Source organism: Rana temporaria, chromosome 1, assembly GCF_905171775.1.
Source record: "Rana temporaria chromosome 1, aRanTem1.1, whole genome shotgun sequence".
In the NCBI taxonomy this organism is placed as follows: Eukaryota; Metazoa; Chordata; class Amphibia; order Anura; family Ranidae; genus Rana; species Rana temporaria.
The window spans coordinates 635,262,408-635,288,265 of NC_053489.1; the positions used below are offsets into that span (position 1 = coordinate 635,262,408).

Genomic DNA, 25,858 nt, shown 5'->3' on the forward strand with positions numbered 1-25,858 from the left:
CAATAAGCTCAGAGCTGTTGAAATCAATGGCATCCAAAATGACCCAAAAACTTAAATGAAGGGACAATGAAATAAATTAATCAAAATGCACCCCAAATGAAATAAAGTGACAATGAAATAAAAAAATCAAAAAATGCACCCCATATCAGTACTGCTGCAAATGAATAGTACAATGGGATAAAAAAAATCCCAATCAAATGTCAACAGGTTAGGTGCTTAAAAAGCAATGCTTCTTCCAATGCTGACCAATGTGTTGGTGTTCCAAAATTGGTGACATCAAAGACGTGAATTTATCTTTTATTGTAAGTGCATTTTCTATTGTTTTAAATAAATATTTTTAAGCTGGGTTATGCCATGTTGGCTTTCCTTTTCATTGGACCATGAGCATATCATAATTCCGTGAGAGTGATAGATGACAGACCCACTGAAGGAGCGGAGACATCTGACAGCGTCACATAGAGACCCTGGCTGGGGTATGGCCATCCGCAAATACTGATCTCATATTGGGATCTAAGGGCCAGATTTACAAAGGAGATACGACGGAGTATCTCAGATACTCCGTCGTATCTCTCAGAGTATCTATGCGACCGATTCATAGAACCAGTTACGCATAGATATCCCTAAGATCCGACAGGTGTAATTGTTTTACACTGTCGGATCTTAGGATGCAGTACCGCGGCCGCCGCTGGGGGGGGGGGGGGGGGGGGGGGGGGGGAGTTTGCGGCGTAAACCAGCGTCGGGTATGCAAATTAGGAGTTACGGCGATCCACAACGGATTTTCGCGTTCGCTACGTCGCCGCTAGTCTAGTTTCCGGTCGCAAAGTTAGTCGTCGTTTTTGGTGCCTTAACTTTACACAGCAATCGTATTGCTGTATAAAGTATGGCCGTCGTTCCCGCGTCGAAATTTAAAAATTAACGTCGTTTGCGTAAGTTGTCCGGGAATACGGAATTACGCTACGCGCGTCGCCGCTCGGAAAAAATGACGTCACTGCGCGCAAAGCACGGCGGGAATTCCGAAACGGAGCATGTGCAGTAGGTCCGGTGCGGGAGCGCGCCTAATTTAAATTACGCGGGCTTATGCCGGAGGCCGCCGGCGTAGTTTTCATCGCAAGTGCTTTGTGAATCAGGCACTTGCGATGAAAACTTGCGGCGGTGTAACGTATCTACGATACGTTACGCCGCCGCTAGTCTACGTGAATCTGGCCCTAAGTTTCTGGTAAGCGGCAGCTGTTTTGGAGGTGGAGGATCCCTTTTCTATCCGATATACAGCACTATTCTTGGGTGTATCCTGGCTTGATGCCACCAATTTGTGTATAGAAGACTTAAGAACACCAACACATTGGTCAGCATTGGAAGAAGCACTTTTTTTTTTTAAGCACCTAACCTGTTGACATTTGATTGGGATTTTTTATCCCATTGGACTATTCATTTGCATCAGTGCAGTGATTAATGCAGCAGTATTGATACGGGGTACATTTTGATCACCATTCAGATTGGTGCAGCATTATTGATAAGGGGTGCATTTTTGATTAATATTTATTTTATTCTCACTTCATTTTAATTTTTGGGTCATTTGGATGCCATTGGTTGATTTCAAACAGCTCTGAGCTAATTAGGACAATTTATTGTGCAGCTTATTTTTACAGGATTATTTTGTGTGCGTCTCACATTTATAGTTGCAGCATTTTTTAAATTTTAATTTCATTTCATCACAGTCAATTACACACCTTTTTCATGTACGATAGTTTCCTATATAAACAATTGTAACCTCTCAGAAAATAATTTGAAGATAACCTACCTCCAGATGCGATGTAGAATCCACTGGGAGCATATTTGGCAACAACCACCTGATGGGCATGTTCAGTGTAGACATCGGCAATGGCTGGGTTCTGTCAAGAAACCACAAAGGGAATATCTACAATGTAAATTTAGATATGTCACACTGCAGGGTGAGCAGCTGCATTAGAGAAAAAACAATTATAAATAAAAATACATTTTATAGCATTTAGTTAGTGCCGGTTCACACTACAGTGACTTGGAAATCGGACTTGTGTCGCCCCAAGGTTCCTGTGCTACTTCAAGGCGACTTCTAGGCAACTTGTACCCACTGATTTCAATAGAAGTTGCCTCCAAAGTCAAATCACTGTCTTAACTGAAGCAACTTTACAGGAAGAGAAAATAGTTTACCAAACCCCTCCCTCCCACAGAGCTCATTATTCTGTGATTGGCCACAGCCAAAGTCGCCTGCCCTGGAGACAACTTTAAGGGCTCTTTCACACGGAGCGGACCGTTTCCGGGTCCGCTCCGCGTGTCTCCGTCGGCTCAGCGGGGATCCCCGCTCAGCTGTCGGCGTATAGGGCGGTCCCCGCACACAGTGCAGGGACCGCCCTGTCTCTGCTTCGCTGTCCCCTATGGGGAACCTGATGCAGACGGACCGTCTGTCCGTCTGCATCAGTTCCGCTCCGCCGAACGGAAGAAAAATAGGGTTTCTTCCGTTCGGAAAAGCGGATCCCGACTGACGCGGACGCTAGCGGATGCTCCATCCGCTAATGGACGCGTTCCCATAGGGATTCATTACAAGTCTGTTAACGGACTTGTAATGAGCGGACGAATGATCCGCTAGTGTGAAAGGACCCCAAGTCGCGTTGTAAGTTGCTCCAAGTCACGCTGAAGTCGCCTTGCAAAGTCGCGCTGTAAGTCAGGTTGCCCCTGTGTGAACCGGCACCAACATAGGTTTTGTGAACAGCAATACATTGTCCCAAGCACGCCTCATATCGCAACGCACCATTTGAATGCGGCAAAGTCACTCATACCCAGATCCTGGAAACAAACTACCACACCGACCCCACATCTATGATCCACGGTTTGAAACCATATGGAACCCCTTACCAATTCTCTCAGAGACAAAGTAGAAGTGTCCAATAAAACCTGGGCCTGCTGGTTCACCTCTATGTTCTCTTCTGAGTATGCAGGGATTCCGTCCCAACCTACATAATCTCACGCACCATAATATATTTGTTGTGCTGGTATTTGTCTAGAGGCAGGATTGGTTACTCTCTTTTTCTAGGACATGTTCTACCTCATGGGTAAAGGCCCTCGGCCCAATTTGTTGTCATGCTAGTTGGCGTCTACTGTTTGGCACTAGGCATGCAGTGTACTGTACCTGATCCAACGTTGCACAATATCTGTATCCTCTAATTGGCCAGTGTACAAGGTTTAGCTCATCTGGTAGTTCATATTGCCTTTTTAATTGTGTAGCAAATCCCAGGCCTTTCCAGGCTTAAAGTGGTTGTAAACCCCTTACAACCACTTTAACCTACAGGTAAGCCTAGATTAAGGCTTACCTGTAGGTGCAACAAATATCTCACAAACCTAAAAGGTTTAGGAGATATTTGCAAAAAATTGCAGCACCGATGTGCGCCGTAGACATCGGACGCAGGCGCACTGCTACTAACGGCATCATGCCGTTAGTGGCGGCATGCGTGGGAGTGATGTCATCGCTGCTCCGGCCAGTCACATCGTCGGAGCAGCAATACCCGGAAGTCACTCAGTGTATCATGGCAGCATCATAGGAGGCGAACGATGGCCGTTGCGGGGGCTTCGATCTCAGGTAAGTAATGTCTTTATCTTCCAGGTGTTTTTTTCGTCAAGAGGGTTTACTTCCTCTATAATGGTGACCTCCAGAGTTAGGGATGGCCGACATCCTTCTGTGTACAGTAGGGACGCAAAAAAATCCCTGCCCATTGGCTGAGGCAGCCCATCTATTTCTAATCTGCCCTTGCAATGCCCTTATCTAATGCCACCAGATACCCAGCCATCTAGTGACAGAAGAGAGAAGTGCAGCAACTCCAGAATTGGGGTTAGGCAATCGGCCAAGGCAACTATCACTTGGTAGATAAATTTGCTATTCACCCAATATATCCATCATGAGCATGTCAAAGGATTCAGGGCTATACAAAAAAAAAAAAAAAGGGGGGTACGGGACTTCTAGATATGCCACTGTAGCCCAGAGGCTAGCTTAGGAATATTAGAGGTCGACCGATATGGGTTTTTCTCTGGCCGATGCGGACGATTCGAAAATCAGGACAGCAGATATATGAGGATGTCGATTGTTGCGGCCGATATGTTAGGACGATTTTGTATTTATTTTTGGGCAGATGGCACTGGCAGGTGGCACTGGTTGACTAAGCACTGACGCCAGTGCGAAACGTTGGCCATACTGATTTTTGTGGGCTTGCAGTGACTGTATGCACAGTTGAAAATAAAGACATCTCTTTTAAAGAAAATTTTGGAGTGCGGCTGTCCAGCTTTTGTTCTTTTGTTTTTTGCCATTACCGCATTGCCAGCACCCTGGTGGTTCAACAACCCCTGATCATCACGAGGCTCACCTGGAGCGGTGAGAATTCTGTCTGGTTGGCAACAGCAGTTGGCACTAGTAAGTGGCGCTAGCAGGTTTCACTTATCAGTTTCACACAGTTACACTATATTGGCTATGTAACTGAATGCAAAGAGAGACCAGCTGTTAAAATTCAGCAGTGATGTCAGGGTGGGCGAGGCCCAGCAGCTAAACAAACACTAGCTAAGGATTGGGCTGCTTAAAAAAGAAGGCGGGCCACATACACGTAGCGGCCACCTAGATTTCATCCCATTGGCTTGTGTTTGATAGCTGCTGGGTCCCTCCCACCAAACATCAACCTGAATTCTGACAGCTCCTCTCTCTTAGCATGTCAGTTTCGCACACACTCGGCGGCTCGGGCAAGCGCCGCTCTGCCAATGGCATGAGGGAAATAACACTTGTGGGTCGACGGGCATGGCGCAATTGAATCGGCCGAATGTGAATAATAATCAGCCAATGCAGATTTCTTAAAAAAGGCCAAATATCGGCCGATATATATCAGTCGACCTCTAAATAATATAGAATTGGATAGGGGAATATCTGTTTTGACGAGTAGGTTAGCTTTACTGTGGCACGCGAGTTGGGAGTGGCTTCTTCCATTAAAGCCTAAAGCAAACACACACACACAGTGCTTTGTGAGCAATTCCTTTTAAAGATGAATTCTGGGTATGAATACTTTTTACAAAGTTATATTGGACCAAGGTAACAATGTACTGGAAGCTGTAAATCACTGAAGCAGGCACCACTACTCCAGTGATCTCCAATTGCTTCCAAGTCTTGCACCGAGCGAATCCCCTACCACATTATCAACACAGGTGGTCGGTCGCTTGGCATGGGCATCATTTAGAGAATGCTTTGCATTTCCAGAAATAATGCAGTGTTCTCCGATTGGATGAGGTGGACAGCGTGACATCAATCCACCTCATCCAAGCAGAGAACACTTTGCAATCATTAAAAAAATTAAAAGCATTCTCTAAAAATGTTGCCTGTGCGGAGCAGCCACCTTCCTGGTGTTTAGAATGCAACATGGCAGCCACTGGGCGTGGGACCCAGAAACAATTTGAGATCACTGGTGTAGCGGTGTCTACTGCAGTGATTTCCAGCATCCAGGGATATCGGCCAGGTATGATACAGTATATTCACATACATGGGTACATTGGTCCAAGCAGGACCAATGCAACCCATGTATAAAGCATCTATACCTGGAATTCATGCCAAGGTCAACCAGTGCTCAGGGCAAAGATGCCAAACTGCGCCCCCCCCATTGCCTCAGGGTGCCCCGATCCCTGCAATAAACTGTTGTGCCCTGGGCATGCGCCCCTCATGCCTACCTCTTGTGCTGGCCCTGCCTGAAATCCTTCCTTAAAAATATGGGGGGGGGGGGGGAGGCTGGAAGTCTGGCTTGTGTCCTCTTGAAACTGCGACCAGTAAAATAAAACCTCTGATCTCGAGGATAGTTCTAGGTCAGTAGCTCAAAAAGCCACTTAAAAATGCAGAACATAGAAGGGACTTTCCCGCTACTTGCCCGATGTGTAATCGTGATCCGGGTACCTTCTTTCATTTAATATGGCAATGCACTAAGATCCAGACCTTCTGGGAGCAGGTGGTGAAGTTCCTCCATGACAAGATGGGGTCCCCCATTACCCTACAGCCAAAGCCATGCTTGCTGGGTGTCTTCCCAGATGCAGAAATGAATACATTTCTTAAAATATTCTTGCACGAGACACTCTTTAGAGCTCGCAAGGTTATAGCGTGGGTGTGGATGCGACCGGGCCCTCCAGAGCTGTCCCAATGGCTGACAGAAGTCAACAATGTTCGACCGTATAAGAAACTGGTTTATTCGCATAGGGGCTGTTCGGCCAAATATGAAAAGATTTGGGAAAAGTGGCTGAACTCTCCTACAACCTGTTCCTAGGGGTGGCCGATGTGTTCGGGGGGTCTCCTTGCCCGCGGGAGGGACTGGGAGATTGGGAGGGCTGCGGGTGGATTGACAACTGACCCTGCTGTAATGTGTTAACATCCTGGGATATTTAGGTGTAAGCATTGTTATGCTCTATGTCCCCTATCATTGTCATGCTCATATCTGCATTTTATTTGTGCTCACTTGATGTTTATTGTAACTGCACGCCGCTTGTATACCCTGTGCATTGTTGTCTTGCTCAATAAAAGCTTTTTGATTGGAAAAAAAAAAAATGCAGAACATATGCATGACCGCAAGGCAGCCAATGTTTCAAGAGATCATGACCGCTCTCAAATTCTTTAACGACACATTTTCTTTAATGTTCTCAGAAAATTCTGTAGACGGATTGGTGATCACATACATCCACACCCATGCATACTTTCATTGTGCTGATCTATAATGATATACATCCCTCCCGCATGTATCCTTACCTGTCAAATATCCCCCCTTTAGCCGTTTGGAGCCCCACAATACTCCGGATTCTGTGGGCAGGTCTGTTGTCCAAGGCTCGGTGGGTGGAGTCGTGATGTCAGACTCCCCGCCCACCTCTACACTCCCATTGGCCCCCCCCCCGTCCCTCTAACGTCTTTGCTTCCGCTGTGTGATGAGACACCCAGCCAACAGGTGGGAAGCCTCACTTTCTTCATTCACTGCCTGGGCTGCTAGTAATACAGAGTCATGTCAGAGCTTTCCGAGTTTCAAAGAGGGCACATTTTTGGTGCCTCTGACTGAAGTCGATATTTAATTTGCGGTGTCGCAAGGTGCAGCAGCAAAGGTTATGACAGGATATACAGTTTCTGGGAAAATGTCGTCCGATAACGCATAAACGCGGTCGATGTGGTAAACTAACCGAAATGGACAAAGGGCATTGCGCAGGATGGTGACCCAGATATTTGCATGAAGAGTGCCATCAGATTCCATTATCCACCATCCAAGACTTATCCACTCAACGCCCGCCGCACGACTATTTACGTCCGCAAAATGGCACGGACAGGCAGATGGGCGTATATATACACGTCCCTGCCTTCTAGCGGGTGGGGGGTCCGATCGGGGAGCGATCCGGGATGACGGCGCGGCTATTCGTTTATAGCCGCCCCATCGCGATCGCTCCCCGGAGCTGAAGAACGGGGAGAGCCGTATGTAAACACGGCTTCCCCGTGCTTCACTGTGGCGGCGCATCGATAGTGTGATCCCTTTTATAGGGAGACTCGATCGATGATGTCAGTCCTACAGCCACACCCCCCTACAGTTGTAAACACACACTAGGTGCACCCTAACTCCTACAGCGCCCCCTGTGGTTAACTCCCAAACTGCAACTGTCATTTTCACAATAAACAATGCAATTTAAATGCATTTTTTGCTGTGAAAATGACAATGGTCCCAAAAGTGTGTCAAAATTGTCCGAAGTGTCCACCATAATGTCACAGTCACGAGAAAAAAAAAAAAAAAAAAAAAAAAAAAAAAAAAAAATCGCTGATCGCCGCCAATAGTAGTAAAAAAAAAAAAAAATTTATAAAAATGCAATACAACTATCCCCTATTTTGTAAACGCTATAAATTTTGCGCAAACCAATCGATAAACGCTTACTGCGATTTTTTTTACCAACAATAGGTAGAAGAATACGTATCGGCCTAAACTGAGGGAAAAAAAAATGATCAAATACCACCAATAGAAAGCTCTATTTGTGGGGAAAAAAGGACGCCAATTTTGTTTGGGAGCCACGTCGCACGACCGCGCAATTGTCTGTTAAAGCGACGCAGTGCCGAATCGCAAAACCTGGCCTGGGCATTTAGCTGCCTAAAGGTCCGGGGGTTAAGTGGTTATAGTTGTCAATTCCCAAGAGAATGCAGGCCGTCTTGGATACCAAAGGGTGATCCAACACCATATTAACGATTTAGTTTATTTACCTGGTGTTTCCATTATATTTTTGTCCAACCCCTGTACATTTATTATAAGAGCAAGAAAGAGGTTGCCATTGCTGGCTTCTTCCTGAAAGTATTTGGACTGCCTAGAATATTAACCCTCTGCCTTCAAATACTTTGGGTGATTGACAGAGAAAAATTATATTATTCTCCCATGAGTATAACTAAAAAAAAAAAGAGGCATCTGAAAATCTATATATGAATTTGAACAACCTCTGAACACTGCAAGCAAAGTCTATTTCTGAATCACCAGTTACAAAAGAATCTCTGTACTGAACTGGAAAATTCAAATAACGCAGGAAAGTCGGGAGTGGTCGTGACTCAGCAAACTCGCATACATCCTACAGGCACCTGAACCACACAATCAATGTGCTGTAAAGTCATTGAGGTAATGCCCTGCTTCATGGAGTACTTGGTTCTATAAAGTAGACAAGTTCATGCATGTCCCCATTCCATCCTTCCATAGATACAGTCATCTCAGGCAACTGCTGCTCTCCAGGGTATATCCATACAGAGGTACAGAATCCAAGACTGGGGCAGACTGGTCTGTTTAGAGGGTTTTTTTTCCTACTTGGAATCTGTCCTCTGACTTGAGTTGAGTCCCATGCTAAAGGTAAAGAAATTGATCTTCAATGCAGCAAATTTTGCAAGAAGGTTTTTAAAAATAAATGATCTACATGGTCATCGGAAGGCACCTTTATAAAAAACGGTAAACAGTCATATGTGCTACAGAAGACAACAGGATTTTCAACACAGCAATATGTATGTATGTATAAAAAAAAATATATATAAATATATATATATATATATATATATATATATATATATATATATATATATATATATATATATATACACATACATACACATACATACATACATACATACATACATTACACACATATATACATACACATTTCAGTTCTAAGTGGTCATCCAATCATCAAAGGCCATAAATGAGAGATAAGGTGCTACAACCGAATGATATGCCAGACTTGTCCGGAGTGGACAGGTGCGCGATACACGCGATAAGCAGTCTCACAGCTGCAGGCACAATCCTAAAGGAAGTAAATCCGCTACTCCGTACATGCCCTTTAAAAATCTTTAAAATTTCGATACAGCAGTTAACACTTTAACCTTGTCTGCCTTATTATATGAATAAGGCAAAGAAGGCTGAAACATGTTAACTTCTGTATCAATATTGTGCCTTTTGTGTAGAAACAATAAATTTAGAGATTTTTTTTAACCACCTCCATTCCAGGCCTATTCTGGCACTTCTCTCCTACATGTACAAATCATCATTTTTTTGCTAGAAAATTACGCAGAACCCCCAAACATTATATATGTTTTTTTAGCAGACACCCTAGGTAATAAAATGCAGGTCATTGCAACTTTTTATCTTGCACGGTATTTGCACAATAATTTTTCAAACGCCTTTTTTTTTGTAAAAAAAATGGTTTCATGAATTAAACAACCAAACAGTAAAGTTAGCTTAATTTTTTTGTAACATATGAAAGATGATGTTACGCCGAGTAAAGAGATACCCAACATGTCATGCTTTAAAATTGCGCACACTCATGGAATGGCGCCAAACTTCGTTACTTAAAAATCTCCATAGGCGACGCTTTAAAAATGTTACCAGTTTAGAGTTACAGAGGAGGTCTAGTGCTAGAATTGTTGCGCACGCTCAAAAGCACGCGGCAACACCTCACATGTGTGGTCGGAACGACGTATACATTCGTGGGCGGGACTTTCGCGTGCGTTCGCTTCTGAGCGCGAGCTACCGGGGACAGGGGCATTTTAATTTTTAAGATCATCTCTCCGGGCCCCCAATGGCAACGGGAGAGCCTGGAGAAGCACCAGATGGCGGCGGGAGGGGGGGGGGGGATGTCCCCTCCCGCCGCCTACAAGAACAATCAAGCAGCGGAACCGGCGCTATGATCGTTATGGTGCGCAGGATCGCTGCCGGAACAAAATGATATCTGAATGATGCCACTCGGTGCAGGCATCATTCAGATATCACCGCACAAATTACAGGACGTCATATGACGTCCACCCGGGATAAGAGATCCCCTTTTTGGACGTCATATGAGGGCGTGCGGTTTTGAAGTGGTTAAAGCGCAAAAGTGCCTCTAAACTCAACTCCCCACAAACGACTGTAAATGACCCTGTGTGTATGTACCGATAAGATAACAGAGGAGAGTTCAGGAGCAGTTGAAAAAAAAAATGCCCAACTGCTCCTAAACGTTGGTTTACCAGCAAGCAGTGTACATGGAGGCCTAAGAGTCACAGTGATTGGGAAACCCAAGAAACGCTGCAGTGCGAGAGGATTTGTCAACCAGTACAGTGGTATTCACGCATCACTTTCCTTTCACTGTTCTGGTGGTCCTGCTAACAGTGCAGTGCATTATTACTTCTGTGGTCAATATTACTCCCCTTCTGGTCCAGATGTTAGAGTGGTTGTATAGTCCATTTTGTAACTTTTACCTACAGGTAAGCCTATAATAAGACGCTGGACCTTTCCGGAAAGAAGTCTCCTGTGCGCATGCCCGGGAGTGACGATGTCGCGGCTCCAGCCACTCACAGCGCTGGAGCCGCAGTACCCGGAAGACACGCCGAGGCAACATGTCAGCTACCCCGGCGTGGACCAGACGAGTTACCAACGCCTCATTATGCCTTAAAAGGGGACATATATATATATATATATATAGAAATTTTGGGACTATACAACCGCTTTAAAGTAGAACTATAGGCAGGCAATCTCCCCCCTCTCCCATGTTTGGGGGTTTTATGTAATTTTCAAGCAAAAAAAATGTTTTTAACCTGTAAACAACAAATCTCAGAAAGAGGCTCAGTCTGTACCATCCAGCATACTAGCGTCAGCTATAGTATGTTTTTTTTCGCTGTAGTTACCGTTAAATCGTTCAGTTTCGTTTCAGACTCCCGCGGGGAGTAGGCGTTCCTATGATGAGGGGAACATGATTGACGTCCGGCTATGGCGCGTCACACGTTCCGAAAATAGCCGGAGTAGGACTCGGCTCTTCACGGCGCCTGCGCACAGACTAGGAGCTGACTGCGCAGGCGCCGTATATATCCGAGTCCTATTTCGGCTATTTTCGGAACGCGTGACGCGCCATAGCCGGACGTCAATCATGTTCCCCTCTTCATAGGAAAGCCTATTTCCCCACCGGAGTCTGAAACGAAACTGAGCGATTAAACGGTAAATACAGCGGCGAAAAAAACCAAACATACTATAGCTGACGCAAGTATGCTGGATGGGATGGTACATAAAAAAAAAAAAAAAAGTTTTAGGGTGAACCTCCGCTCTAAGTGGGTAAACTTTCAATGATAATGGTAAACAGGACAAATCGAGGGGGTGAATCTTCCTAAACATGGTCACGGACTGCAATTCAATTCCCTCTCAAAAAAAGTTTTGCCTTTAGGTATACTTTAAAGGTTTATTTTACCTGTTGCATGGTTATATATATATATATAAAAAAAAAAAAAAAAACCCACACAGACCATTTTCGGAAGACAGTCTCATTGGTATTTATACAGAGAAATTTGGATTATGTTAAAGGCCAGCATGCACTGTATGGATCAGAGATGGCCGAGTGACCCAGGTCTATGTTTAGAGGATGATGCCGCGTGAAATACACATCCAGTGACTCCTTACCTCAATATTCCGGATGATAACACATTTCCCATTTGTGTACAGAAAGTTCTTGCCCTTCGGGTCTCCTCCAAGAATTTTGGCCACTCCTCTTTCCATCTGAGGAAGGCTGGCATACACACTTTCTGCAAAGAAGGGAAAAAAAACAAGAGCGACCCATTAAAATATGAATTATTCATGAATTCATCACTAAATAACCGATACATGTGTGGGGAAAAAAACTACCCAGAATGCAGGAGTTTAAGTTGCACACATTTTAAGACCCAAATATTTATTTTCATATTTTTTTGGGCTCTGGTGCCTCATTAGGGATATTATCCTTCACTTCTGAGGGGGGACTCGGCTGGGAATGCCTGGTGTAGGGGGGGGGGGGGGGGGGGGGGGGGGGGGGGACTCAGGGCTTCCACTGATTCTGCATTATGACGAGTTGACTAATTTAATTCTATATTTCAAAGTAATAATAGAAATAATGCACTACAATCATCCTGACACCATAACAACCAGAGGCCGGGATGATATGATTGAAGCGCTAACATCAGGTGTTGGGGGTATCTTTATCAGCTGATTGTTAAGCTTTTTGGAATACAAATATTTCTATTGTGGTGTAGGATCTGGGCCTGCTGTTCCTCCATCCCTCTCCTTCCCTCTTTTTCCCTCCATCATCTCAGACTCTAACCACACCCCTCCGAGCCACGTAAACCACTTCCATTTTTTGCCGCCGTAGAGGGCCCTCCTATCAGAATTTTGCTTAGGGCCCCAGGGAGGTCAGGATCGGCACTGCGCCATGCTCGGTGAGGGAATCCTTGCGGCTTCACTGACCTGTTCCATACTGCGCATGCGCGAGTAGCGCAGCGCACAGTCACTGGTCCCCGCTCTCTTCTGGGAACAGGGTGTTTCCCAAGAGACAGCGGGGGGGGGGGGGGGATTAATGGTGTAGACTCTTACAGGAGTCTATGCCTGGAAGTGGGTGCAAATACCTTTCTTGGACAGGTATCTGCATCCCCCTTCCCCCTGAAAGGTGGCAAATGGGTCACCGGAGGGGGGGGGGGGTGTTCCGAAAAGCGGAAGGTCTATTTTTGGGTGGAACTCCGCTTTAATTCCCTCTGGAGTATCCTCCTGGGAGGATATGGTGGATGCTGCCCATCCTATAACAATCGGGAAGTTTAATAAAGTTTGGTCCCCCTGGACTTTGAGTTAACTGGCTCCCTACCCTGCGCAGATATTAGGCAAGTGTTCTGGGTGTGGAGTCTGGGTTATCTGTTTAGTACACTCATATTTGATATTAGGGATGTCCCGATACTAGTATCGGTACCGATACCGAGCATTTCCCCAAGTACTTGTACTCGGGGGAAATGCTCCGATGCTTCACCCGATACTTGGGCAGTCAGGGGTGATCGGTGCGGCAGGGGAGTTACAAGCACTGATCTGCCCCCTTTTCAGATGTTTTAGTGAAAGTAATACAGCGGTGATCGGTGCTTGTAACTTCCCCCAAAGCCGCACGGATCACCGCTGACTGTCCCCGTTCTGTCCCGCTCCGTGCAGCTCTCCCCCACCTCAATTTGTCAGGATGGAGAGCGGAGGTAGGAGCCGCTAAACCCGGCTCCTACCTTTTCAGAAAAAACAGAGTCAGTGATCACCGAATCTGTTCATCCACATAACTGAGCATTGTAACCTGTGTTTACAATGCTTCAGCTAATGAATGAAGAGAAGCTTCTCTCCATTCATTTTAGCTGAGGCTGCAGAGAAAGGGACTGGGGAATCTGTGTCCTTAGTCCCTTTCTCAAGGGGGAGATGTCAGGGGTCTGTTAAGACCCCTGATATCTCACCAAAGCTCCCCCAACAGGCCTCATAAAAAAGATAAAAAAAATTGCAATAAATATTGTTTAAAAAATAAAATACAAATGTAAAAAAAAAAAAAAAAGTGACAATCCACCCCCCCAAAAAAGAAGAAAGCACTGTTAAAAAAAATAAAAAAAAAATAAAAATAAAAAACTGCCACATGACATTAAAAAAAAAGTAGCGGTATTCCGTATCAGCGAGTACTTGAAAAAAAAGTATCGGTACTTGTACTCTGTCTCAAAAAAGTGGTATCGGGACAACCCTATTTGATATGATGCATTTGTTCTTGTACACGGCTTCTAGCAAATTTCTTATCTTGCGATAATCTCTTAGTTCTTGTGACTTCAATTGGCAAGAGAAGTGCCCACCATTTGCCTTAGACCTCTTTCACATTGAGGCGTGGAGCTGCGGTGACGGTATAGCCGCGCTATTTGTAGCGCCGCTATACCGTCGTATTTACCGCGATATTCGGGCGCTAGCGGTGAGGTTTTAACCCCCGCTAGCGGCCGAAAAAGGGTAAATACCGCGGTTTCCCATTGATTTCAATGGGAAGGTGTGGTGAACACACTGCTTCTATAACGCAGTAAAGATGCGGCTAGCAGGACTTTTGGAGCGCTCCTGCTAGTGCACCGCTTCAGTGTGAAAGCCTTCGGGGTTACACATTGAACACTACAGGACATGATTTTTCATGCGGTATAGCAGCGCTATTTTTAGCGCTGTACCGCATGAAAAACGCCTCAATGTGAAAGGGGCCTAAGGCTGGGTTCACACTATACCACGCGACAGTAGTACGACAATCCCAGAGTGAGATAAATTCCTTTTACTGCTGCTGTAATCACATGTTGGATGTCAAAAGTCGGATGGTAAGGACAAGGATCCTACTTTGATCCGACTTCATTGATATTCAATGGGCTGAAGTAGGATCAAAGTCGGACCAAAGTAGTGCAGGGAACATTTTCAAAGTCGGACCGACTTGTGTCGGACCAGTTGAGACGGTTCTCATAGGGAAACATTGATTTTCACACATCATGCGACAAGATTTTCACACGTCATGTGACACGAGCTCCCAATGTCGGAACGTTTGTCGTACCAGTGTGAACCCAGCCTCATTGGCAATCTGAGATTTTCAGCGTATCAAGGTGCTCTAAAAATAATCGTGTGTCTGCAGGAAGACACTCATACCGCCTAATAAAGCCGTCATTTACCTGAATAAATCGTGAGACCCACGATTTGTACTTTCTATAGGCTCAAGTTATACAAAACCAGTCACAAAAAAAAGAAACGTAAAGCTCAAACCTATTATGCCACAATGACAACAGTTGCATCACATTACTAAGGCTGGGTTCACACTACGATTTTCCCGTCCGTCAGCCGCATACGATTTCAGTATTGAAAACGTACGGGCCCGGACGGGAAAACGTATAGATAGACAATGCATTGCAAATCGTATGCACTCAGATGCATCCGGGTGCGTACGATTTGCTGGCAAAACGTTTTTTAAACGTACGCAAAACCGTGTTCAACCACGGTTTTGCGGCCGTTTTTGAAACAGTATGGCAAACGCATACGTTTTTTTTTAACATTAATGTCAATGGAAAACGCATATGTGCGGTTCCATACGTTCACGTCCGTTTCAGCCGCATACGTTTTTTCATATAAATCGTATGCGGCTGACGGACGGGAAAATCGTAGTGTGAACCCAGCCTAACTGAGTCAGCTCTATTTTTCCTTTCTTGTATAGAGATTCCTTATCATGGTGACCGGTCTGGGTTCCTTACTTGTACACACATGCCCAACATCTTACAAATGCCACATCATAGGATTCCCAATGTCGGAAGCATAGGAATGCCTGAACAGACTTCCTTTGCTCTGTAAGCACATTCACAGGATGACAGTATGTGTGTTATCACTATAGAGGTCAGAGAAGAGGAAGCCAAGATGGTGCCGGATTTAAAGATCATGTGAGGGAATGATGAAAGGAGTCTGTGGGAAGACATGGTAGCAGCAGAATACTATAATCATCAATGTATCTTAAAGGGGTTGTAAAGGTAAAAACATATTTTTCCCCTAACTAGCTTCCTTTACCTTAGTGCAGTCCTCCTTCCCTTACCCTTCCATTTTGCTTTTAAATGTCCTTATTTCTTCTGAGAAATCCTCACTTCCTGTTCTTCTGTCTGTAACTCCACACAGTTATGGGAAGCTTTCTCCCTGGTGTGGAGTGTCGTGCTCGCCCTTCCCTTGGACAAAAGGAGGAGAGTCAGGACGCTCTCTACGTTGCAGATAGAGCAAGGAGCTGTGTGTTAGTGGGCGTCCTGACTCTCCTGTAGTCCAAGGGAGGGGGCAAGCACGACACTTCACACCAGGGAGAAAGCCTCCCATTACTATGTAGAGTTACAGACAGAAGAACAGGAAGTGATGATTTCTCAGAAGAAATAAGGACATTTAAAAGCAAAATCAAAGGATGAGGTAAGGGAAGGAGGACTGCACTAAGGTAAAGGAAACCATTTAGGGGGGGAGGGGGGATTTACCTTTACAACCCCTTTAAGCATGGCTCATTTTTAGCTAGGTGACTTGCGTCATGATCTGCTACAGTCCAGCTCTGAAGTGGTTCTAACCTCAGACATGAACTATGAACAAAGCATATCCCTCTATAGCAGGGATATGCAATTAGCAGACCTCCAACTACAAGTCCCATCATGCCTCTGGGTGTCATGCTTGTGGCTGTCAAAGTCTTGCTATGCCTAATAGGACTTGTAGTTCTGCAACAGCTGGAGGTCCGCTAATTGCACATCCCTGCTCTATAGGGTCTCAATAAAGAGCACTAAGTGTAATTTCTGTCCGCTGCTTTGTTCCTCCGCTATCAGCATGAATCACTTCTCACAAGTTTTCCTGATACCAAGAGAAAAATGGTGACATCCAGCTGATTGAAAGCCTCAGCTCTGTTCCGGTGTGTGGTTTGAAGAGAGGTATGTCTCTTCCCTCCAATCAGCTCTCAGCCCCCTTTTTCTGCACTAAGGGCTCTTTCACACGTCCGTTCCGTTCGTCCGTTTTTTGGACGTCCGTTAATGGACCGCAATGCTTCCCTATGGGTTAACGTCCGTTAGCGGATGAGCATCCGCTAACGTCCGTTAGCATCCGTCTGCGTTAAGTTCCGTTTTTTTGGACGGAAGAAAACCCAATTTTTCTTCCGTCAAAAAAACGGAACGGACGTTAGCGGATGATCCGTTTACCATCCGATCCGCTAACATCCGTTTTTCATCAAAATATGTAAAAAGCCAAAAAAAAAAAAAAACGGATGAAAAAAACTGACGGAAAAACTGACGGAAAAACGGATCAACTGATGAAAAAAAAAAAACTGATCTAAAAAAACTGAGCTGACGTGTGAAAGAGCCCTTAATGTACAAGAGAAAAGACAGCAGATAGGTTGCATCTGTCTATGTAGGAGGATTTGATTCATCTCCATCACCAAGGATAGCCCCTTCATTGGGTATATGTGAAAGTGTACAGCCACTTTAAAGTACTCTTCTGTCTTATGCCCCGCACACACAACCGGTTTTCCCTTTATAAAAAAAAAAAAAAAAAAAAAAAAAAAAAAAAAAACCTTTTCCCCACGGAATTTCTCTCAAGCCTGCCTTGCATACACACGGTCACACAAAAGTCCGGTGAACTTTTTTGACTGCCAAGAACGCAGTGACGTAAAAGACTACGACAAGCCGACAAAATGAAGTTCTGTGCTTCCAAGCATGCATAGAATTGTTTACAAGCATGCACGTTTTTTTACCCCGTTAGAAAAGCATACAGACGAGCGGTTTTCCCGCTAGGATTCTTCAGTCCATGAATAGATAAAAGCCTCTGTCTCCTGTCCATTCATTTTCAGTGCAGCTGAGAAAGGGACTAAGGACACAGATTCCCCAGTCCCTTTCTCTGTCTCAAAGGGGAGATGTCAGAGGTCTGTTAAGACCTGTGATCTCACCAAAGCTCCCCAACAGGGCTAAGAAAAATATTGCAATAAAAAAAAAAAAAAAATTGTAAAAAAAAACAGACAGATTTTTTTTAAATCGGTATTGGTGAGTACTTGAAAAAAAGTATCAGTTAGGCTGCATTCACACCTGAGCGTAGGGCGTTCGGTCGTTTTTTCAGGCGTTTTTTTTCGCGCGTATTCATGCTTATTTGCGCGTTTGCATACAGCGTCGTGCGACGTTTTTGTACTTCGGCGTTTCTTATTTTAGCCAATAGGAAAAATTATCATCTTTTCATCACTTGTTGCTATGTTGGTAGATTTTTTTTAATCTTCTGCATGGGCGACAAGTTCTATTGATTAAAGCGACAAAACGCCCATAGCAAACGCCCGTTGTCGCGCGATACGCTCAATACGCGCGTTTCCCATTACTTTCTATGGGAAAAAAAAAACCCTTAAACGCCGCTGTCGCGCGATTCGCGCGACAAAAAAAGGTCCGGGACTTGTTTGAGCTTCGTGCGACAGGCGTTTGGGCGTTCAGGTGTGAACAGTCACCATAGGGAATAATGTTAATTCTCCCCTCTGGCGTTTGTGAGCAGTGCGCTTCAGGCGTAAAAACGCCTAGGTGTGAATGGGGCCTTACTTTCAGTGTCCCACAGTAAAAAATTAACCCCTTACAGTAGCGTTTTTTTTTTTTTTTTTAACCCCATTATGCCTCTGTGCTTTTTGCAGAAACACACAACGTTCATTTACATGGTTTCAAATCCATGATTTTTTCATCTGCTGTGTATTTGGAAAGGGCAAGGACTTTTTTTTCCTTTTTTAAACGCAAAACGGTGCCATTTCGGTTTTTTGGTTCAATATAAGAAGCCGCAGAAAAACATTTTTGTGGCAATTTATGTTTTCTAATCTGCCCAACAACAAATTGGCCATAAATGTTTTTTCTTTTAAGGTTATTAACCGATTAATCGAAACAATAATCTTATGAAAATAATTGTTAGTTGCAGCCCTAGTCTAAAGCCTGGCAATTCCTTGTGGTCATCAGAACTAGTATTCCCAATGGAAGAAGATTTCCCCTTTATTCCTGTTCTGGTAAGTGACCAAATGTTTTGATTTTTTATTCACTTCAGTGCATATTTTGTGACACCACTGTGAAACATGGTGGCGCCAGCATCAGGGGATGCATTTCTTTAGCAGGGACAGGGAAGCTGGTCAAAGCTGATCAGAAGATGGATGAGCCAAATACAAGGCAATCTTAAAAGGGGTTGTAAAGACAAAAATATTTTCCTCTTAAATTAAAGTCTTAAATTAAAGTAAAAAGTAATGTTTTGCATTATAACTAGTTTGATACCTCTTGAAATCGAGATGTTTTATTCACCTCCGTCACTCCTGAATCATTATTCTCACTGACTTCCTGGTTTGCGGTGCACATTCATTCTTGCTACATCACGGCCTAATGGGAACTACAGTTCCCATTAGGCTTAGCCTCCATGCCTGTGAGGGATAGGAGAGCATCTTCACGCAGGGCTGTAGTCATAGGGAGGGGGTGAGCACATTCTGCTTTCCACCATGCAAAACAGCTCAGATGCTGGTGGAAAGCAAGAAGAGGAGTGACAGGAAATGGCATTTTCAAACCCGGATTACTGTATTTTGGAGGTCAAAAGGAAAAACGAGGTAAGTGATATTTAAATGCTCTAGCTTACAGCAATCAATTGATCTAATAAAAAACAAACCTTTAGTGTTCCTTTAAGCCTCGTACACACAGTACGATTGTTGGCCAACCGAGCGTCTGATTTTTGTCAAAAGGACGTGTGCCAGGATCTTGTTTTGCATACCATTACACAATTGCCCTGCCACAAACATGAACGTAGTGATGTACTACGAGGAATTTCAGCTCTTTAGCGCCACATTTTGTGCCCCTTCTGCCAATTTCATGTTTGGTGAGCATTGATCCCAAGCATGCACATTTGTACTTACCGTACAAATAAATAAAAAAAAAAAAAAAAAAAACAGGCGTGGAGCCGTTTTCCGCCAAAAACTTACTAGCCTGCCAGCCAACATTCGTTGGCCGAAAATTGGACAACAATTGTCAAAGGGAGCGTACTAATGGTACAAATTTAGGACAACAGTCTGTCAACAGAAAATCCCCTTCCAACTATCGTACCGTGTGTACAAGGCTTTAGAAGAAAACCTGTTAAGTCTGCAAAAGACTTGAGACTGGGGTGGAGGTTCACCTTCCAGCAGAACAAGGACCCTAAACATACAGCCAGAGCTACAATGGAACGTTTTAGATCAAAGCATATACGCGTTAGAATGGCCCAGTCAAAGTCCAGACCTAAATCCAATTGAGAATTTGTGGCAAGACTTGAAAATTGCTGTTCACAGACGCTCTGCATCCAATCTGATAGAGCTTGCATTGAGGAATGGGTAAAAATATCCCTCTAGATGTGCAAAGCTGGTAGAGACATCCCCAAAAATACTTGCAGCTGTAATTGCAGCGAAAGGAGGTTCTACAAAGTATTGACTCAGGGGGGTGCTATACAAATGCACGCCACACTTTTCACATATTTATTTGCAAAAAAAAAAAAATTTAGGGTTGTCCCGATACCACTTTCTTTTTAGGACCGAGTACAAGTACCGATACTTTTTATCAAGTACTCTCCAATACCATTTACTGATACTTTATTTAAATCTCATGCGACAGTGGCACATGTGTCTGTAGTTTTTTACGCCGTCGTATCTCTGATTGCGCTTGGTCGTATCTATGCGCCTGATTCAGAGAATCAGTTACGCATAGATATCCCTAAGATCCGCCAGGTGTAAGTGTCTTACACCGTCGGATCTTAGGCTGCAACTTCAGGCTGGCCGCTAGGTAGCGCTTTCGTATGTTTTACGCGAGGAATATGCAAATTAGGATTTACGCCGATTCAAAAACGAACGACCGCCCGGCGCTTTTTTTTACGTTGTTTGCGTTCGTTTTTTTCCGGCGTATAGTTACCCCTGCTATATGAGGCGTAGCTAATGTTAAGTATGGCCGTCGTTCCCGCGCCAAGTTTTGAATTTTTACGTCGTTTGCGTAAAGTCTTTCACGAATACGGCTGGACATAATTTACGTTCACGTCGAAACCAATGACGTCCTTGCGACATCATTTGGAGCAATGCACACTGGGATTTTACGGACGGCGCATGCGCCGTTCAAATAAAACGTAAACAACATGGGGTCAGGACAAATTTAAATAATACACGCCCCCAACATCCCCCTTACGCCGCAACACATACGTTACGTAGCTGTAACTAAGGGCGCAAGTTCTTTCTGAATAAAGAACTCGCGCCCATAGTTAGAGCGGCGTAACGTATCGGAGATGCGTTACGCCGGCCGGACAGATACGCTCAGGTATCTGAATCCAGCCCTGTGTGTTTTTTATTAATTTTTTTTACCTCTGACATCTCCTCTTTGAGACAGGGAAAGGGACTAGGGACACAGATTATCCAGTCCCTTTCTCAGCAGCCTCAGCTGCACTGAAAATGAACGGAGAGAAGACAGCGGCTTCTCTTCATTCATAAACACATTGTAAACACAGGTTATGATGTTTCAGTTATATGAATGAACAGTCAGTGATGACTGACTCTGTACATTCGGAAAAGGTAGGAGCTGGACTTACCGGCTCCTCCCTCCGCTCTCCATCCTGACAGATCGAGTGGGGGGAAGAGGAGAACGGAGGGGGGACACGGCAGCAGAATGGAGGGGGGACACGGCAGCAGAATGGAGGGGGGGACACCGAGGCACACGGCAGCAGAATGGAGGGGGGGACACCGAGGCACACGGCAGCAGAATGGAGGGGGGGGACACCGAGGCACACGGCAGCAGAATGGAGGGGGGGGACACCGAGGCACACGGCAGCAGAATGGAGGGGGGGACACGGCAGCAGAATGGAGGGGGGCTGGAGGAGGATACGAGGACAGTCAGTGGTGATCAGTGCTAGTAACTCCCCCACCTCACTGATCACCCCGACTGTCCAGGTATCGGGTGAAGCATCGGAGCATTTGCCCGAGTAGAAGTACTCGGGCAAATGCTCGGTATCGGTACAACCCTAATAAGTAACAGAAAACCATTTATCAATTTCCTTCCACTTCACAATTATGTGCCACTTTGTGTTGGTCTATCACATAAAACACATTTATGTTTTTTGGTTGAAACATGACAAAATGTGGAAAATTCCAAGGGGGTGTGAATACTTTTTCAAAGCACTGTATGTTGATGTGATTTGGATACGACATTACAGGACTATTACCCAGGCATTCCCTGAAAGTCACATTAAATACTCAAGTCGCACAGTAGGTCACGGCACCGCAAACTGATCCAGAACCATCTCCGTCTGGGTGAAATGTTACAATTTATCTTCATTCCTGTGCTGAGAGGAAAACATTTCCACTCTGATACATTGTATGCTACTTACTGTCCAGTGCAGAGTTCCCCTCATTGCTAAAATACCTACTATCTACACCAGTGATGTGACCCTTGGCACCCCACATGTTTTGGAACTACATTTCCTATGATGCTCCAATACTCTGCAGTGTAGGTGAGCATCATAGGAAATGTAGTTCCAAAACATCTGGAGTGCCAAGGTTCACATCACTGGTCTACACCAAGTGACCAATTACAAATGCGCATTTTCTTTAATGAATTTCTATTTTTTTAGCTGCTTTTACTTCACATTCTATATTTTACTTTAAGGAATTGACTCTTATCTCATACAAGATTTAAAAAAAAACACTCACGTGACCGTCATATCGAATGCGGAATCCTTTAGTTAATTTACCCCGTAGTTTCAAAAAAATATGATGTTCAGAAACTCAGATTCTTGCCACGTTTAACCACTTTCAGCCCGATCATGTAATATGACGTCTTTTAGGCTGCATTCACACCTGAGCGTAGGTCGTTCGGTCGTTTTTTCGCGCGTATTCATGCTTATTTGCGCGTTTGCATACAGCGTCGTCCGACGTTTTTGTACTTCAACGTTTTTTATTTTAGCCAATAGGAAAAATGATCATCTTTACATCACTTATTGCTATGTTGGTAGATTTTTTTTATCTTCTGCCTGGGTGAAATGTTCTATTGATTAAAGCGACGAAACGCCCGTAGCAAACGCTCGTTGTCACGCTAGTCGCTTGAATCGAGCGTTTCCATTACTTTCTATGGGAAATGGAAACGCTCAAAAACGCCCAAACCGCCCGATAAAAAAGGGTCCGGAACTTGTTTGAGCTTCAGGCGTTCAGTGTCGGGCGTTTTGGAGTGAAGATGTGAACCATTACCATAGGGAATAATGTATTTTTTTCCCCCTCTAGCGTTTTTGAGCGTCGCGGTTCAGGCGACAAAACGCTCAGGTGTGAATGCAGCCTAACTTTCAGTGGGAATATCTGAATGGTGCCTGCAGCTACAGGCGTCATTCAGTTATCCTCGTTTTTTCAGCCAGCGATTCCCTACCTACACCATGAGAACGATCATAGCGGGAGTTACACTGCTTGATCGTTCTTACAAGTAATGGGAGGAGGCATAGTCGTCGCCCCCCCCCCCCCCCCCCCTCCCATCACCATCCGGTGCTTCTCTGGGCTCTCCCGTGCCATCGGGGACCCGGAGACAGAATCGGCCGCCACCAGGTGACGACCATAGAGATTTCAGGTGATGGTCACCAGCCATCTTTATGACCATTGGAGGACCCGGGCGCGGTGTTACAATGTCACGTCCGGGCCACGGTTGTAAAAAAATCCGCGATTGCGGCTGGTAAGCATGAGATAGTGATTTTTTGGTTTTTGATCTCATGCTTTCCAGCTTGGAGGAGAGATGCGAGGTCTTATTGACCCCGCATCTCTCCATAAAGAGGACCTGTCATGCACCATTCCTATTACAAGGGATGTTTACATTCCTTGTAACAGGAATAAAAGTGATAAAAAAAATTGGGCTAACTTTACTGTTATTTTTTAATTAATGAAACTGTTGCTGCGCAAATACCTTAAGAGATAAAAAGTTGCAACAACCGCCATTTTATTCCCTAGGGCAGTGATGGCGAACATTGGCACCCCAGATGTTTTGGAACTACATTTCCCATGATGCTCACCTATTAGGGGTGTTGAATTTAATCGTTGCATCTATGCATCGAGATTAGATGGGCCACGATGCTGCATCGATGCTGTCACTTTAAGTAATCGATTATGGAGGATGACGTCATCCTCGCGCCGTGCAGCCGCACCATGCCCTGCGGAGCCGAAGGTTATATGCCGTTTTTTCCCGCCTCCCGTTGACGTTATCCCCCTGTGCTGCGAGGAGAGGAGGCCTTATATCAATCCCCTTCCCTCTCCTCTCATCAGCCAATAGCAAGTGATTCCAGGCAGCGTAATGCGGAAGTGAGGAGCCCACGCGGTGTGCAGGTTGGCTGGAACATGGAGTGCTGTGGCTGGAGCTGTCCCTGCTGCTGACAAGAGTGCCGGCGGCCAGCTTATGGAGCACGGAGCTCCGAGGAGGAGAGTGGAGCCGAGCCATCAGTGCTTTTGGTCCCGGTCGCGGCGTATCCAGCCGGAGGTGTGATGGAGGAGAATGAAGCGGAGCTGCAGGAGAGCCAGAACAGTGGTAGAGCCAGAACAGCAGTAGAGCCAGGTGAGGGGGCCGTGGGGAGGACACTGAAAGGACTGACATGGTAAGAGGGGAGGCAGACTGCATCCATATTGTAGATAGGGCAATACAAACAAAAAGTGAGCAGTGCTTTGCAGTGATAAATGTACAAAAGAGTCTTATTAAGTAGTGAACAAATATAGTCCTGAAATATATTTATATATAAATCTGATCTGATTGAAAGAAATCTTCTGTGTATTCAAAGTAATTCCAGTGCTGAGTGTGCTCTGCTGTGTTTAAATCATTCACCAGAAATCAGGAATGATTTAAACACAGCAGAGCACACTCAGCACTGGATTTACTTTGAATACACAGAAGATTTCTTTCAATCAGATCAGATTTATATATAAATATATTTCAGGACTATATTTGTTCACTACTTAATAAGACTCTTTTGTACATTTATCACCGCAAAGCACTGCACACTTTTTTTGTTTTATGGTCTATTTAAAGTTGTATATTCACTACCTTGTGCTAGCTGCCAACTAATCATACAGCGGCAACTTTATTTTGTCTTTAATGCAGATATGACAGCATGTTCCCCAGCTGGCTGCCAAACTGCCTTATGTCCTTCACAGCCCCTTCATCCCCCCGCAGGTCCCACTATCTTTCACCCAACTTCCCCCCCCCCACCTTTTATATATGTCACAAACTACTCCTGATCACTCAAACTACACATCAGACGGATATGGCTCCCAGCCCATTCCTCTTCCACCTCCCTATTCAAACCAATGGCCACCGCATAGCCCTCACCCAACTCGCCTCCATTCACAGGCTCCAACCCCCACCCTAAACCCTAAACAATAATTCTATAAATAACAAAATGATCTCTGGACCTACCCCTCCATCCTTCAGTTCCTATCACCCCCCCCCCCCCCAGACTCTTTCATCTAATAATATTCTTGGACTCTTCCAGCCTTCCATTCCTATCCTCTGATTCTTCCATCCTTTTTTCCTTATTCATGGATTCCTATTTCCCTATCACCAGATTCTTCCATTCTCTCTCCATGGATTTCACCATCTTTCAGTTCTTATCCCTTGACCCCTCAATCCTTCAGTTCTATCCCTGGACTCTTCCATCCTTTAGTTCCCAACTCCGGACTACTCCATCCTTCTTTTCCTATTCTTGAATTCATTCTTCCCTATCTCCAGACTCCTCCATCTTTCTAATCGTGATGCATCGCGGAATCGAATCGCTGACATGATAATCGAATCGTGAGGCCACTGAAGATGCGCACCCCTATCACCTATACTGCAGAATGCATGAGCATCATGGGAAATGTAAATCCAAAACATTTGGGGTGCCAAGGTTCGCCATCCCTGGTCTAGGGTGTCTGCTAAAAAACAAACATACTGTATTTATTGGAGTATAACACTTATTTACCCTGAAAATAGAGGGAAAACTGTGCCTGCGTGTTATATACGCAGGGGGCTGTGGAAAGA

General features: G+C 44.9%; 1 protein-coding gene across 1 annotated transcript in view; it reads right to left on the reverse strand.

The window, feature by feature from the left end:
- The window catches only part of WDR1 (WD repeat domain 1), a 99,197-nt gene that overhangs the window by 69,697 nt on the left and 3,642 nt on the right, over positions 1-25,858 (reverse strand). The window contains exons 2-3 of the mRNA XM_040335427.1: positions 11,955-12,076; positions 1,799-1,889 (exon numbers count right to left, since the gene is read on the reverse strand). Of these exons, the coding sequence (XP_040191361.1) occupies positions 1,799-1,889; positions 11,955-12,076 (213 nt within the window). The remainder of the gene's footprint in view (positions 1-1,798; positions 1,890-11,954; positions 12,077-25,858) is intronic.